Below are 15,394 nucleotides of genomic sequence, written 5' to 3'. Positions count from 1 at the left end.
AACTAAATCATTATGGAAAATACCAACTTCTGGGGCAAAAGAAAAGCTTTGCTGTTAGGATAATTTTCCAAAAGCATTATTTTTAGAATGGAGTAATTGCCTAGGTCTTTGGAATCTGAATTCTCAAGACTAAAATCTCCATCTCTCCAGGGCATAAGATGTAAAAACTCTTAAAAAAGAAAAAGATTCCTGGTCAAGTCTCTCAAACTGCTTTCTTCCCACTTCCTAAAGACTACAAATCAGTCTAGACAAGTTCCTGACTGGACCATCAAGCATTTCTCAGGGAGCTAGAATGTATTAGTACTTGACTTCAACTTATTGGAAGACTGACCACAGGGTAGAGGAGACAGTTACCACTATCAGGGAAACAAAGACCAATCAGACTGCCAAAAATAACCAAGGCCTTCTCACAAGCTGGGCCACAGGATATTAATGCTGTGGCTGCAAAAGGCCTAGGACCAGATACTGCCCTCGAGGGGCAAAGGCCCAGCCATGTCTTAGAGGAAGGGACTGTTAGAGTTAGGTGGCCTTCTCCCTGCTTCCTCCTTGCTTTTCTTTGTGGAGAAGGGAAGAAGACACTGTAGTACACAAGATTGCTTGGGAAAATGAATTATTCTAATAAAACTTTATTTTTTCAAACACAGCCACAGAGGCAGGACCTCATGTTTAACACACACAGACTTATGGATTTTTTTAATATAAAACAAAGTTTACGAAAAATTTTTTTTTCCACTTTTTGTATTTGTAATCCCATTAGCACAGGGACTTTGGCAGCAGGTGGGAGTGAAGGGCAGCTGGAGCTGCCACTGGGCAGTCACCGGGCACAGGAGGAGAGCACCAGCCTGGGAGTGGCTTCACTCACACACGCAGGAATACTCACCTACTGGTCAGCCACACCACACACACAACACAGATGCAGATGTCTACCCAGCGTCAACCACAGCCCTGTATAGGTGTGCTCCACTCTGGGTAAGCCCAATATGTGAAAATCCAAAGAGTCAAAACAGCTAAAGTAGAGGGAGGTTGCTTGCTTTACAAAAGAAGCAATCACACAGGCTGCTTTTTAATGGTCGGCAGTCCAAATGCATTGCAAAATAGCATTTGGCTTATACAGAACTTTTGGAACAGATCTACTGTGTAAAGCAAAATGAACCACTTCTTGAAAAGGCTTGTCCCAGGGTCATGGGTGCTCAGATTGGGAAGCAAGATGACAGTTTCCACTAATTTAACTTTCCAGATCTTAATGTAATAGAATTCAAATATGATTATCTGTAGACCTTCTCCCCTAAGGATGGCACCCTGGGGCTTTGGGGAAGCCAGGGTAGAGGCAGAATTACTGCCCTCACTTCTTGAGCTTGGGGCTTACAGAGACACCACTGGTCTTGCTAGTGGCCTATTGGAAGCTGGCACAGCCAATATGCAGCAGAGAGCCCAGGCATAAGGATGCCCCAGGAGGAAAAGAAGCTGGCACCAGGGAAATTATGGCCTAAAGAAGAAGAGCCAAGGGAGGGATGAAACCAAGGATGGGCAACTACTGGGCTCACAGTTTCCCTGGATTCTCCAGAGAGCCTTTCTCAGGCCCCTACAGACTTGGTAGCTCACTGGTAATACATGGTAACTAGTAGGAGAAGGGGAAGAGCCCTGGAAGGGTAGAACCTTTGAGGGCCAGAGCCTCAAGAAGAAATGGCCACCTCCCCTGGAGTGGAGGTGACAGGGCTGCAGCGTCAGTGATGTTCCTATGTGACATGTGGGAAACCAAGAAAATGACAGGTTCAATCCCATGAGGAAGAAAACATGTGGACTTTGGTCTTCTCCCCTTACCATGAGGAACTGGGTCCTAAGACACCCTGGAAATCCAAGAGAATGCCCTTTCTCCAATAAACAAGAAGGGCAGGTCCAATTCAGTCGTGCAGGGTCTAACCAAAGCCGGACAAAGCCTAACAAGCTATTTGGCGGCTGCTTCAGTATATCTTCACTGGTGCCAGCCCTACCAAGGGTCCTACAGTCGTTAAACCCATCCATCCCTGCAGCCACTGGGACCTGCTGCCCTGGCTTAAGTTATGGGCGAGAAACAAAAAAAGGAAATTCAATCCAACAACAACAACAACAAATTCCCAGCTGCTTCTCACAGCCTTTGCTTTACACAACCTCAGCCAACCCCTTAGTGAGCCCCAACCTCCCTGAGGTCTCTCAGGTCCAATTAGAGGCAAATAAACATTTCTAGGCAGGAATGGAAGACAAGCAAACTAGTAAATGCTGACATCCCCTTCCTCTTTGTCAAGCAGGTCTGAAAAGAGGTTAGACCTGGATCTAATGACAACAGGTTTCCCTATAGTCTGTTTCCAAAAGATAGTGCTGGAATGAGCTTACCCACGCTTACTGGGGACTGAATGCCACTTCTGCTGCAGGTTGGCCTTAGATGATGAGGGCCAACACAGGGCCTTTCCTCCTTGTTCTTGACCCTCGAAGCTCAGAATGTGAGGGGAAAAAATCCCATCAGTAGAGAGGGAAAGAGAAAAATGGAGCCATCCAACCATGCCTCAGTTGTCCACAGGTGCTTACATCTACTTAGAGAAAGAGGCAGGTTGTACATAGCCTAGGCAATCTGATAAGAAAAAAAGGCCAGCTCAGAATCAACATAGAGAGCCCTCTCCAGCCCTAATATTAGACCTATCTAGGGAAGGGACGGGTCTAAGACAAAGACCATTAGCCAAGGTCACAGCACTTAAAAGACCCTGCCAGCCCCCAAAAGAGAGTCCTTTGCAGAGCCAACAGTGCTTATGGATTATCAGCTCTGAAACCAAGCTACTTAGAAAAAAAGAAAAACTTGGTGCCCTCCTCTTGACTCCTTGAATAAGCCTGCTATACCGTGCAAACTCAAGATCCTGGGGGTATCATGATGCTCTGCTGTTATGGAGCAACTGCCTTCCTTCCCTAAGGCTACGCAAACACACCTTTCCCCAAGTACACTCCCACGCACGCGCACACTCTCACACAATTTCTCCAAGGAGGCTGAATGAACCCCCCACCCTGGCCAAATTCTAAGACACAAGTGCCCTTTGAAGCAAAGGGGCTAGTGAAATTCCCCGAGCTGGGGTCAGCAGACCCCTTCCTTCCCTGCCCATTGCTTTTTCGGTGGCAGGGATACTCACACTCAGGGCCGCCATGGGAAGGGTCTGCTCTGGGGCTGTCCCTCCCGCCACCAGCTCCGTTTATCTTGTCCCGGCCAGTCTCTTGGCATGGTCGACCTTCCTGGAGCGAGAAGATTTCCGGCTGCCCTGAGTCGGAGCCCTCCACTCACCCCCATTCCCAGGCTGGGCCCCTGGCCTTGGGGCCTTGACACTTGTTAGTAGCCATAGAGAATCAGTCTGTGTGGCCCCAGGAAGTAGCCTCTCAGTTTTAGTTCTCCTCAATTAGATTCAAGTCCAGGTCCCCAAAGTCCTGCTGGCACAGTGTCCGCTTTCTCAGTGCCTGCCGCCCCCACCGCACGGCCCCCTCCTCCTCCTCTTCGCTTTCACTGAGCACCTGGGAGGAACCCCCAATGGGGCTGCAGGAAGCAGAGAGGGGTGGGGGGCTACAGGCCATGAACCACGGTGGAGAGATGCTGCTGCCTTCCCGGGCTGTTTCTTGGAGACAGAGACCGCCTGAGTATGGTTTCTGTCAAACAAACAACAAAGTTAAGAATGCAGAAAGATATCAACTCCCACAGAACCCTGGTCCAAGCTATATTTCAAAGTATCCCTCTTGGTTACCCCTACAGGTATGAGTCCTAGGCATGACGTGGGTGAACTCCCTGGTAACATTTAGAAAATTTAGTATGCAGGCACAGTTCTTTGAGCAAAGAGCCCATAGTTTCTGTTGGGTTCAAGATTAAGAGCTCACTTACAAGCTTCATGTGGGCAGGAATCTTATCTGGGTGTCTCACAACAATATTGCAAGTGCCTAGTCACAGCCCAGTACATAGCAGGTATTCAGTAACATTTGCTGACTGGTTGGAGGAGTGACTCTGAATAAGTAAATTCTCAAAGGGGTTTGTGACCCAGTGGACTGGTAGGAAGAGTATGAAAAACCTGGACAAGTGCATATAACAGCTGCACTCACACTGGGAAGTCAACATCCATTTGCTGAACAGATGAATAAGGCAGCAACCCGTTTTGCTGAAGCCCTCACACACCCAGTGGAAGCACTGACGGAGAGTGGCAAAATCAGTCTAGAGGTCAAGAAAGGGTAGGGCACTGATGATGTGACTTTTGAGGCTTATGCATCCTCAGAAGAGGAGGGAAAGCACCTTTAGCAGAACAATCAGGAATCCCTATTGGAAGATTTACCATGGGTCTCCCCTCAACTTCTCTAGAACCTCCAGGCCCAAGGAGTTACACACGACATGGGACACTGAGTCCTAAAGTAGGTACAGTCCCGGACAACTAGGATGGTGAATCACACTAGCAGAAGCTCAGACAGAAAAGAACCTGTCAGGAGTGCATGGAACTAGGGGACACTTCGAAGTAAAAATGGAACAGAGTCTCCCTCCTCCCAACCAAGTTTCCCTAGTCCTGCTGGTCCCACCTGATTCATCTTGTCGAAGTCTAAAGAAGGCCGCAGCCGCCGGGGGTCCTCCTCATGGCGCCGTTTGACTCCAGCTTTGCGAGCATCCAGATCACAGGGTTGTGAGCGGCTTCGGGGAAGATTGCGGAGGCCTCGAGGTCGCCAGGGCAGCTCTGGGGAGGATGCAGGGGAGCTCCGGGCAGAGGGCAAAAAGCGGCTTGCCTGCGGGCCCAGGCTAGGTGACAAGGAGAAGCGACGCTGGGGTGGGCAAGGTGACAGGGACTCAGCATCACTCTCCCAGGAGACACTCTGGGGGGAGGTGGCACAGGGTCGAGAGGAATCTTGGGCCAGAGCCAGGCTGAAGAAAGGGGGACTGTAGGGTCTGTGGGCCGGGGCACATTGAGAAGAGGCACTGGGAGCTTGGAGGAACCTGAGGCTGGAGACCCGCTTTGGGGGGCTCTGGTGAGGCACCTGCGGCCCACCCCCTCCACCACTGCCCCGGTGCTTGATGGGAGTCCACAGCTTGGAGGGGGCGGGCCGCCACACCGGCTGCCAGCGAGACAGGTCCACGGGCACTGAGAGTGAGCGGCAGTGCCTCTTGGATGGAGGGGCAGGGGGCACAGGAAGCTTCTCTGGATCTGGGGGCTCAGGGCTTAGGACTTGGGAGAGGGGCTGCTCCTGTGGGGAACTTCCCGGGCTAGGTGGTCTGAGGTGCAGGCTCAAGCCCGAGGGGTGGTAGCTGAGGTTGAGGCTGTCCTGGAACTCAGCACAGGAACAGTGGGGCAGGCCCCTCCAGGAAGCACCTTCTGGAAAGCATTCATAATAAAAATAGTATTAATGATAGCTAACATATTTTTAAGAGCTTACTATATGCCACAAAATATAATGAGCACTTTACATGAGGTTTCCCCAAACCTCAGAAGGTAGGTACTATTATCCCCATTTCACAGATGAGAGAAGTCCAGTAACCTGTCCTAGGTTATGTAGGAATGAAATGATCAAAGGAGGATTCAAATCCAGGTCTGTGTGATGCTAAGGCTAGGTCTCTTACCACTAGACTATACTGCCTCCCTTATGAGGAACCACCTGAAATTAAAAATAGTCTCAAATACCGCGTATCACTCCCTCTCAAAGGCACAAACAGTCAAGAGAAAAAAAAGCATGTGTGCCCTGCTCATACTTCACTCCACCTAGCCTTACTCTGCTTCCATACCTACCAGCCCCAGGTTGTAAAAAGCAGGCCCATGCTCTTCTTTAATCTTTCTCCTTCCTACATGTCACCAGCACTCAGACAAGAGTTAGGGCTGCCAAGGATTAAGAGGTAATCGAGCAGGTAAGAGATCATTTTTATTCCTAGACAGGGCAAACAGAGTGGGGAAGGCCTTTGATGATGGAACCCAAGCTTGGGAAACCCTAAGACTATTCATGTTCCTTTGTTGTCTAGCCACCCACAAAGAAACGCTCCAATTAACACACTGATACCAAAAGACCTAGCTAGAGTGTAGTTAACTAAAAAAATAAAAAGTGCCAAATAATATATATAGTATGCAACCTTTTGCAGGAATAAAAAGTACACATTTATATTTGCTTCTATTTGTATAAAGAAACTCTAGTTGGATAGACAAAGTAATAACACGAGCTGCTTTTGAGGAGGTGGCGGGAGCTATATGGAGAAGGGAGACTTTTTTCAATATATTGGTTATTCACAAAATTTTTTTTTGAGGGGTGCCCGGATGGCTCAGTTGGTTGAGTGTCCGACTTCAGCTCAGGTCATGACCTCGTGGTTCATGAGTTCGAGCCCCGCGTTGGGCTTTGTGCTGACAGCTCAGAGCCTGGAGCCTACTTCGGATTCTGTGTCTCCCTCTCTCTCTGTTCCTCCCCAGCTCACACTCTGTCTCCCTCAAAAATAAATAAAGATTAAAAAATTTTTTTTTTTTAGTGTGTGTGGAAGAAGGGCAGAGGGAGTAGGAGAGAGAGGGTCTTAAGTGAGCTTCAATGCAATGAGGGGCACGACCCTGAGATCATGACCTGAGCTGAAATCAAGAGTGGAACACTTAACTGACTGAGCCACCCAAGTGCCCCTTTAAATTTTTTGAACCACATGAATGTATTACCTATTTTAAAAAAAATCAGATTAGGGGCGCCTGGGTGGCGCAGTCGGTTAAGCGTCCGACTTCAGCCAGGTCACGATCTCGCGGTCCGTGAGTTCGAGCCCCGCGTCGGGCTCTGGGCGATGGCTCGGAGCCTGGAGCCTGTTTCCGATTCTGTGTCTCCCTCTCTCTCTCTGCCCCTCCCCCGTTCATGCTCTCTCTCTGTCCCAAAAATGAATAAACGTTGAAAAAAAAAAATTAAAAAAAAAAAAAAAAAGATCAGATTATAAAAGTCCTGTCAAGGCTAGAATAAGAGCAAACTAAACAAATAACCTCCATGCAGGTGCAGGAAAATGGAGATAAGTGTGAATCTCAGCAGGTGACCCTGGCAAGAAAGTTGTGGAAATAGACTGGCTAGCCCTGGTCACTGGAAACCAATGAAAGAAAGGTGTAGATACACACAGACACACATACAAAGCCTTACCAGACACAAGTTGGAAAGGGTTCCCACAGTTGGAGATGTCTGCATGATCAGGCAGAGGCTAAGAGAGAGAGAGGATATCCATCATGATTCAGGCTCAGGACACAGATTTCCAGGAAGCCCTTTTCAGCTTACCCCTGTAATTCATGGGCTATAGAGATGTTAGGGACTCCTAAACGTTCTCTTCTTGTTGTCTTCCCAAAGTTAGTGAGTAAAATAATCCACATCTTCCAACATCTCATACCCTTCTCCACCCAAGTTTTGGTGTCCCTTCTCTATCAGTGGAAAAATACCTGCCCCCTTCCTTTTGGGCTGGGTTTTGAGCCTTTAGTAGGCTCTTCCAGTACAAGTACCATGACTCATACGGCACAGGACATGGGTAAAGTAGTAGCAACAAACAGCCTCAGAAAAAAGGGGGAGGGGATGGTAGAGAAGCAGGAAGACTGGTCTTTTACCAGACTGATGCTGAAGCGTGTGCATTTCAGCTCATCCAGAGTCTGCTTCTGTAGCTGCTCAGTGATCAGGGTTATCATGATTCTCCCCAGGATATGACTTGCACACTTTGGAGCAAATGATGGATGTCTTCCCTGTTGTTCTTCCAGACCTCACTCGTGAGCCGTCTTCTGCCACTGCAGCACCATTCTAGCACCATTGGGACTCCCCTCTCCAGTCATGCCTGCTGAGTCTGCCAATTACAGAGGGACCAGCCCCAAGTGATATTAGAGATGTACCTGGCCCAAAGGTGGAAAATGCATGGCACACATACCACAGCATCCCTATGCCAGGCCTCTGGCAGACATCATTAATTGATCACAGCTCTTTCCTGCTAAGCCTAAACACAGTCTCAGAAACATTCTGAACGTGGCACTCCAGTTAACCAGTAAAATGAACTGGAGTTAGCAAGCAAGTTGAAACCAATTTGCCACTCCTAACCTGGTTCATGCTCTGCTCTGTCTACCCAGACTACCGGTACCACTTAAAAAACAGCTCAAGTGAGAGACAACACCCAAATGGTTACTTCCATCCTGATTACCCCAATATTTTCTTTTATCCTCTAATCAGAAACAGAGAGATACATTTTTCCTAAACCACACAAATAGTAATAGGGAACAGGGTGGAGCACTGGTTGTAGGAATGACTTTTTCCTTTAGACCAATCAGAGTGAACAAGGTTTCATGTTCTCCCTTAGCCTGAATGTATATTGTGTTATATTGTTTTCTAACAGATACTGTATACATTCTCTTACAAAGCTAAGAAGACAGAAAAATGCAACCAGGATTATTCCAATTACATTTCAACTCTATAGATGTTAACAACTGTATGACTTCATTCAACTAAGTTTTTAGCCTGATCTGACTCAAAGACCATGGATACAATTAACTGAGACTCCTTCTCATGGTCAATTTCAGTAGAAGCAAACTAATTCTATCAAAGAACAGTCTTCCAGCCTACACAATTGCCTGAGGGGCCTTGCTCAATGGAGGAGAGGAGGTTAACCTAGTATTTCCATATTTCTGCCTATTCCCAGAAATGACCAGCAGGCAGACAGCTCATCAGAGGGTGTATATAGCATTCTCTAGTAGATAAAACAAACATTCAAGAAATCTAAATCTTGCTCCAATTTGCTGTGACAGTTCTGGGAAGTCACTTGACTTTTCTTGGCCTTAGTTAACCTGTATATAAAATGGGCACAATAAATATGTCTTAACCTGTCACAGGTACCATATAACATGAAATACAAAATGTAAAAAGCATACGATCTAGCCTGTACAAATCAGGACTCCACAAAGACTGCTGTTTCTCAAACCCTCCTGTTTGTTGCTCTACACAGGCTAAGAATGCCACAAGTGATGATATTAAGCTGAAGAAGGCAATTGGGTTTATCTATTTGGCTGGACACCACCCTTCCTCATCTGCACACCTAGGGAAGCCCAAAATGGCTCTTCTGTGACCTTGGAGGCAGATCAGTTTCTACTTTTGCAAAAAAAAGAGGGAATCATCTTGACCCCATCCCCACCTCAGAGAGAGGTAGGTAAGGAAAAGCAAAGAAATACATGCGGATGTATGTGGAGTTTTTTTGGAAGAAAGGTCTGGGAGAAGTCAATCATCATTACAGATAACTATCATTTTCACGCATAATTATCACCACCCTGAACGAAGTTCCAGCTTCCCGAGAGCTCCCTTCAGCAGCTTCTATGTTCTTGGAGGAAAAGCTAAAGCTTCTTTTCTGCTCTTGGTTTCTTAACTCTGCCCCCAAAGGATCAACTAGAGAGGGAACCTAACTGAAGGCTTTTACCCCACAGATCACAGGCCTCAGACTGACCAGCCATGAAGAGCAGGGAGTGAAGCAAACTCTTTCAAGCTTTTCATGAGGCATTTGGCCAAACAGCAAACTCCCAGCCCTCTCTGGGATCAAGTGAAGAGAGTGATTTTGTGTTTTTCTGCATTTTAATTGTTGGGATGTGGCCACACACGGCGGTAATTGGAACAATGCAACTACCACCACGCAACTGATACTCTCAGCCTGAGTTTCCTAAAACAGGCCAGCCTGAGAGGGGGAACAGAACGGAAGCCATAAGGAATCAAACCAGGACACAAAAGAAGGCAAACCAGCTCCGCGAGGGGCCTCCTCTTTCTCAGGCAGGCATAGAAAAAAGTGTAAGAAACCCTCGCTTGCCGCCTTCCTTCCCCTTCCATTTTGTTTATCTGAGGGGCAAAGACAGCCCTGAACCTTCACTAAACAAGTTAAAACTTCTCAGCTTAACAACTGGCACAGGGCTCAGCCCTTCACAGAGCAGAAGGCCGCTAGGCCCTCCCCACGACCCCACCAGGCCCAACTCTCAATCCAGGCTTTCCTTCCACCATCAGCCCCCTAACATAAAGACTGGACCCCCATCCCATCTCTTATTGGATGGCAGTAACCCCTGACATTCGGGTTTCAGGGATGCTGAGGTTGTGATGAAAACTGAAGAACCTAGGATCTAGTCAGGCCAAGGGATAAGAGAGTCACAAATCCCCTGGGGACCTTCCCCCCCACCCCACCCCCAGGTCCCAGGCCCACACCTCTGGGGGAGACTGAAGAAAAACATGAGGAAGGCAGGGAGGTGCATGAACATGTAAGTGAGGATCTGACTGTTCCTTCTTCCATATGGCTCTGGCGGGGATAGGGGTGACAAGTGGGGAGCACCCCTCCCCCCACCCCGATGAAGAAGCAAAAGGCTAGGCCCCCCTCCAGTCTTCAACCTCTCCCTTGGTTGCCCTGCCTGTCCCTGCGGGGTGGGGCATGGGGCGTCCGCTGGCCCCTAGGGGGGCACAAGGACTCGCTCAGGGGGGCTGTCGTTCGCCTCCTCCCATATCAGCTTCCATCACCTGGCCGCGGGAAGCGAACTCAGGACGCTGGGGATGAAGAGGGTCTGGGACTTAGCACTCCGCCAACCCCTCCCCCACCGGGTCCCGTGCTCTCCCCGCGGAGGCGTCCAGAGAGGCCGTGCGGCGCTTGCGGCCGGGCTGGGGGAAGGGAAAGAGAGAAGGAGGGAGGGACGGCCGAGGTGCCCGCCCCGAGGCCCCAGCGCCACCTGCCCTCGCCACCTACCGCGGCTCCTCCAGCTCCCAGGGCCGCGGCCGGAGCAGCTCTGAGCGCTCCGTTCGCCCCACGGTGCCCTTAAAAGGCGCCGGCGCGAACCAAAGGGCCCCTAAGGAGAGTAGGGAGCTCGCTCTGGTTCGCGGAATCCTCCTGAACCGCCCGCGGAGGCTCGAGCCTTGCGCCGTTTCTCTCCCAAAGTCTATTTTGGAAAGTAGTGTCGGGAATGGGACAGGTTCTTTGATTTAGGGATGAAGGTGGTTTCCTCACTATCGAGTCACCCCCTCCAAAATACTGCAGAAGGTGGACGGACCCAGTTGGCGGCACATCTCGAAACCCGCGGGGGAGGCCGTGTTGGACGAAGGTAAACAAAGCCATCCCCCTCACCCTCCATTCCAACACTGGCCTAAGTACAGCCCTCTACTCGATTTGAGTCGCGTAACAGAATTAGCCGAAGTTCCTCTTACCTGCTCTCCTGTCCGGCCCTCTAGGGCTGCTTCGGGGAAGGAATCCCCCTTCCGCCAGCAGAGGACCCGTCCGCGGCGTGAAGGCTTCTGGGAAATGTAGTCCAAGAGTCGATTAGGGCCTGCTCCGAGTCCCAGGAGCCCCTCTTCAAGCTGCCGGATCGCCTCGAACCTTATAAACCCAGTACTTGCAACGGTTGCGCGGCCGTTCCAAATTGGTTTTGTAATTAGCCCTCATACAAAACACTTTGTGAAGCTGCGGAGGGCCCAGGGCTGTCCACTACTCTTCCTTCCTCTACGCACCCCCACCCCCGAGCAGGATGAGGTAATGGGGTTGTGATTATGACATCATAGGCGGTTCAGTTGCTTGCGGGGGTGGGTTGGTGGGGGGGGGAGGGAAGGAGTATGGTGGTTACAGCTGGACCACTTAAGACAGGGAGGGAGGAAACAGGCAGCTGGAGAAAAGATGTTCATGTCCGTATATTTCCTCTTTAGGAACAGGATACCACCCTTTATTAAATCTCCACCACTACCACCATCTCCCACCTCAGCCAAAGTTTAAGTCTTTTTTCGAAAAGACTGCATGTAGACGTTAGTAGGGAAGAGGCTGAGGAACAGCTAAATGGTTCCTGACTTTCATGTAAATTCGAGGCTCAGCTATCAAAAAAGGTTTAGAAAGAAAGGCAAAAAGAAAAAGAGGCTTTAAACAATGCCTTCGTGTTGCCATCTTTTTGTACAGGAGTTTTAGATTTCTTTTTTAATCGATTGGGAAGTAGCAGTAATGCAAATAATCTTCACTATTACAACTATTACACTATTACAACTTAGCAGCAAGTCCCTTGAAAGACGTCTGTTTTCTCTAAATATTTTGTGCCCCACTCAAGTCTAGGACAGATATGTAACTGATCAGCTACAAAGTAGCACCAGTGGTGGGGATCTTCCTCACAGAGCCAGGGGAGGGAGTAGGCAGGAGCCACCAAGTCTGCAAACTGAAAAAGAAGAGTGAAGAGAAAGTGAGATTTATCAAGAAAATAGGGGTGGAGGAAGATAGATGCACTGCATATTCCCTTGCCCTGCACATTTCCCCTTGGCAAAAGAGGGAACAAGGCCATGAAGTATAGGAGACATGGTTTCCAGTAATTACTGTTGTGGAGCACTTATTATGTACCAGACACCGTGCTACATACTTTAAAAAAGTATTCTCATTTTTGCTTAGAATCATGAAATGAGCAAATGTCTCTATTTGACAGATGAAATGGTTGGAAAGATTAAGTGACTGCCCATCTGGTAGGCAAAGGTAATATTACAGAGCAGTCCTTGATGCTTTAAAGTCCTTGGTCTTCACCACTTGATGATCCTCCTTTTTTTATTATGTATTATCCTTTTATAATTTTGTTATTATCCTTTTATTATTAACAATGCTTTAATAAAGTTCAATGATTGAGATTAAGAAGTTAGCATTGGCTCATATGCAAAACATTTATAAAATGAGACACTTGAAAAAAACAAACATCCAAATCCTCCATGTCAGGTTTCAGGCCTCAACTCCAAGGAAGATTATACCCCTTTCATCAAGTATAAGAGAGCCCCCAGTGCAGCCCAACTTCCCTGCCATTACTAACTATAATTAAATCTCCTTATGCCACCTTTAGTTCTCAGAGTTTTTTATTCATGTCCTATTTTTTCTTGCTGCCCCATTTTCCTTCTTTCATTCTTGGACTACTACCTTGAACTCCATGCTAATTGTCACCTCATAGGCCAGACTCCATCTCTAACAGTGCACCAGTGGGATTTAGAAGACAGGTAGAAGACAGGTGGATAGAAGACTACCTGGGCTCCCTTCTGGTCCCCATCCAGATTCGTTGAGGGTTCCAGGGCCTGGAACCAGTCATCCAAAAGGTCATCCAAAGGGGTGGAACCCATTGGCTCTAAGAGATGCTCCATCCCCTGCCTAGGAATGCAGCAGAGTCAGAGGAACATGCACCTCATTCAGACTCTCCCTTTTCAGCCATTAAAAGCTAAACCCCTGCAAAGTAAGGAGAGGTGGGGCTCAGTCCACCACTCAAACAAGAAACCAAGAATAATGCACTCACCCCTCAGCCCCCCTGCCCTGCAGAGGCTGGTTAGGGGGGTCCCAAGAATGTAGAGCTCTTCTCCACTGCCTGATTTGGGCATCCCACGAGCGACGGCTGTACCTCCTGTTCTTATTTGGTGTTTGAGGGTGAAGTCCTGGCTGTCGCTTTGCCCTGGAAATGACAGATATGTGTCAGACTCAGGTCAGGGGGAAGGGGCACAGGTCAGTTTATCACAGTGAATCAGGAGACTCATTAGGATTTCTTAAGAGTCAGGTAGGATCAATGCCTGCAATTCAATAGAAAACATAAATCTTCAGTTGGGATTAAGCACCAAACTTCCTAAATTCCTAATATTCTTCTGGCAAGGGTAATTTAGATATTCCAACTCCCTCAGAAGTCAAGATAGATATAAAAGACAGTATCTGACATCCCTTTAAAATACATACTACCTCTTTATACATTTAGTTTGCACGTATGCATGGAAACTTACATGTAATTAGACAAGTATGTTGTAATTAGTGAAGTCAGCTGGCGATATGAAGTAAAAATGGTTGGAAAGAAAAACTTCATTAGCAAACATGGATTGAGCTTTTGAAAGTCTCATGGGCCAAGTAGGATTTGTTCCATTTGAAAAAAAAGTCTTGAAAATTTATTTAGGGACTACATTTCAGGAGACTTAGTTTTAGTAATGATGAGACTTTGTGAGAGCATTCATATTCTAATATCTTTCCATCACCCTACATTGAACCAAAGCCACTTAGCTGACATGCTTGTTGTGACCCCGCACAACTGCACTCACTTGGGGACCTGCTGCAGGAAACACTGGTAACCAGGTGTGCGCTTGCCATAATCTATCTGTTTTTGCCGCCGCTGTAGAACAACTTCATCTGTCTCTACCTCCCACCTGCAGGGGAAGTATACAATGGTCCCATGAAGTGTGATTATGGTTTTCAAAGTAAAAACCAACTCATCCCACACACACTCCCTTAACCCCTAGTCTGTTTTTCAAACTCACCTAGCATGGCAGGGCCCTGTGCTGACTCCCACACTCACCATCTCAATCCCAGAGAACAAAGACTCTTCACATACCTCCTTTCTGGGGAAGCAGATTCTCCATATGAAAAGGGTATTAGGATAAAACCCAGCTGACTATGCTGTACTTCTTAGCAACTACCACCACCAAGATTTGGACACCGGATAAAGGTTGTGTTTGTGGCTGAACTGTTGCATTGTTTATTTTTTTCTCAGAATGTGATTTGCAAACCATCAGCATGAGTAGTGCCTTGATAATTCCTAGGCCCCACTCTCTACTTATTGATTCATCATTTTAAGGAGCTTGCATTCAAAGAGCTTCCAAGTTATTTTGAACATCTTTTTGTGTGTGTAGAAAATTTCAAAAATAGAGAAGAGCATGCCATAATGTTTTGCTACTCAAAGTATGGTCTCAGGACCAGCTGCATCAGCATCAGCTGGGAGCTTGTTAGAAATGCAGAATCTTGGACCCCAACCCAGACCTACTGAATCAGAACCTGCATTTTAACAAGATCCCCAGATGATTAAACTTTGACAGTAGTGATATAAGGTACCTCCAGTTACCCATTGCTTAATACTCATGGCAAATCTTGTTTCGTCTATACCCACCACCCACCATCTATACCCACCACCACTCCCGCAGGATTATTCAAATCCCCAACATTAAGAATAAATTCTTAGTATCACCTATCAATGTTCAAATTTCCATAAACGGCCAAAGCTTGGGATCCTTTGGACTGTGATAAGGATTATACCAAGAGATGATTTAATTCCCCTGTTTTCCCTGAAAAGGAATTTCCTTTATCCTGCATAACCTAGAGTCTCAGAGATGCTGAGCTCTAAAAGGAACTGGAAACAATGAAAGCTATTGGAAAGGGTCAATACATAAATGCAACATAAATACACACACCTGTCTCGCCTCAACATCTGCCATACCGGTGGCAAATGCTCCATCTCTAACGGAAGGCAAGAAAAACGAAGATGAAAAGGCCCAAGTAACGACACAAGAAAGAAGCAAGGGGAAAGAAAAGTTTAAAGCACCCTGTCACCCAAACAACTCTCTCCAGGTATTATCTTAAAGAGCAGTACTCGCTACCGAAGTCCAGTTTAAATCTCCCGGGGTTGGA

The 15,394-nt window shown here is 47.6% G+C and overlaps 2 protein-coding genes and 1 long non-coding RNA gene across 4 annotated transcripts; 1 reads left to right on the top strand and 2 right to left on the bottom strand.

Annotated features, from left to right (window-relative positions):
- Positions 1 to 593: 593 nt before the first annotated feature.
- On the bottom strand, positions 594 to 11,277 carry FAM53C (family with sequence similarity 53 member C). Of its 2 annotated transcripts, none has more exons than XM_045490479.1 (5): positions 11,164 to 11,277; positions 7,572 to 7,801; positions 7,120 to 7,177; positions 4,567 to 5,351; positions 594 to 3,657 (listed from the first exon to the last, which is right to left on the bottom strand). In XM_045490479.1, the coding sequence occupies exons 2-5, from the start codon at positions 7,647 to 7,649 to the stop codon at positions 3,400 to 3,402; spliced, it is 1,179 nt and encodes a 392-aa protein (XP_045346435.1). In that variant the 5' UTR covers positions 7,650 to 7,801; positions 11,164 to 11,277; the 3' UTR covers positions 594 to 3,399. The 2 variants fall into 2 exon arrangements, with proteins under 2 accessions (XP_045346435.1, XP_045346427.1); XM_045490471.1 differs by lacking the exon at positions 11,164 to 11,277 and adding an exon at positions 10,709 to 10,818.
- LOC123604430 lies at positions 10,823 to 12,811 on the top strand. The gene is made up of 2 exons (XR_006715326.1): positions 10,823 to 11,060; positions 11,188 to 12,811. It is a non-coding gene; the product is annotated as an uncharacterized LOC123604430 (long non-coding RNA).
- LOC123604424 (oocyte-specific histone RNA stem-loop-binding protein 2-like) lies at positions 11,875 to 14,372 on the bottom strand. The gene is given in 6 exon segments (XM_045490493.1): positions 11,875 to 12,065; positions 12,067 to 12,149; positions 12,991 to 13,111; positions 13,254 to 13,406; positions 14,035 to 14,139; positions 14,251 to 14,372. Coding segments are annotated over 6 exon segments (549 nt in total). The 5' UTR covers positions 14,292 to 14,372; the 3' UTR covers positions 11,875 to 12,019.
- Between the last annotated feature and the right edge of the window lie 1,022 nt (positions 14,373 to 15,394).

The sequence above is a fragment of the Leopardus geoffroyi genome, chromosome A1 (assembly GCF_018350155.1).
Source record: "Leopardus geoffroyi isolate Oge1 chromosome A1, O.geoffroyi_Oge1_pat1.0, whole genome shotgun sequence".
NCBI classification, from domain to species: Eukaryota; Metazoa; Chordata; class Mammalia; order Carnivora; family Felidae; genus Leopardus; species Leopardus geoffroyi.
The sequence above is the reverse complement of the archived record's forward strand: the minus strand, read 5'-3'. Positions and strand labels throughout refer to the sequence as shown.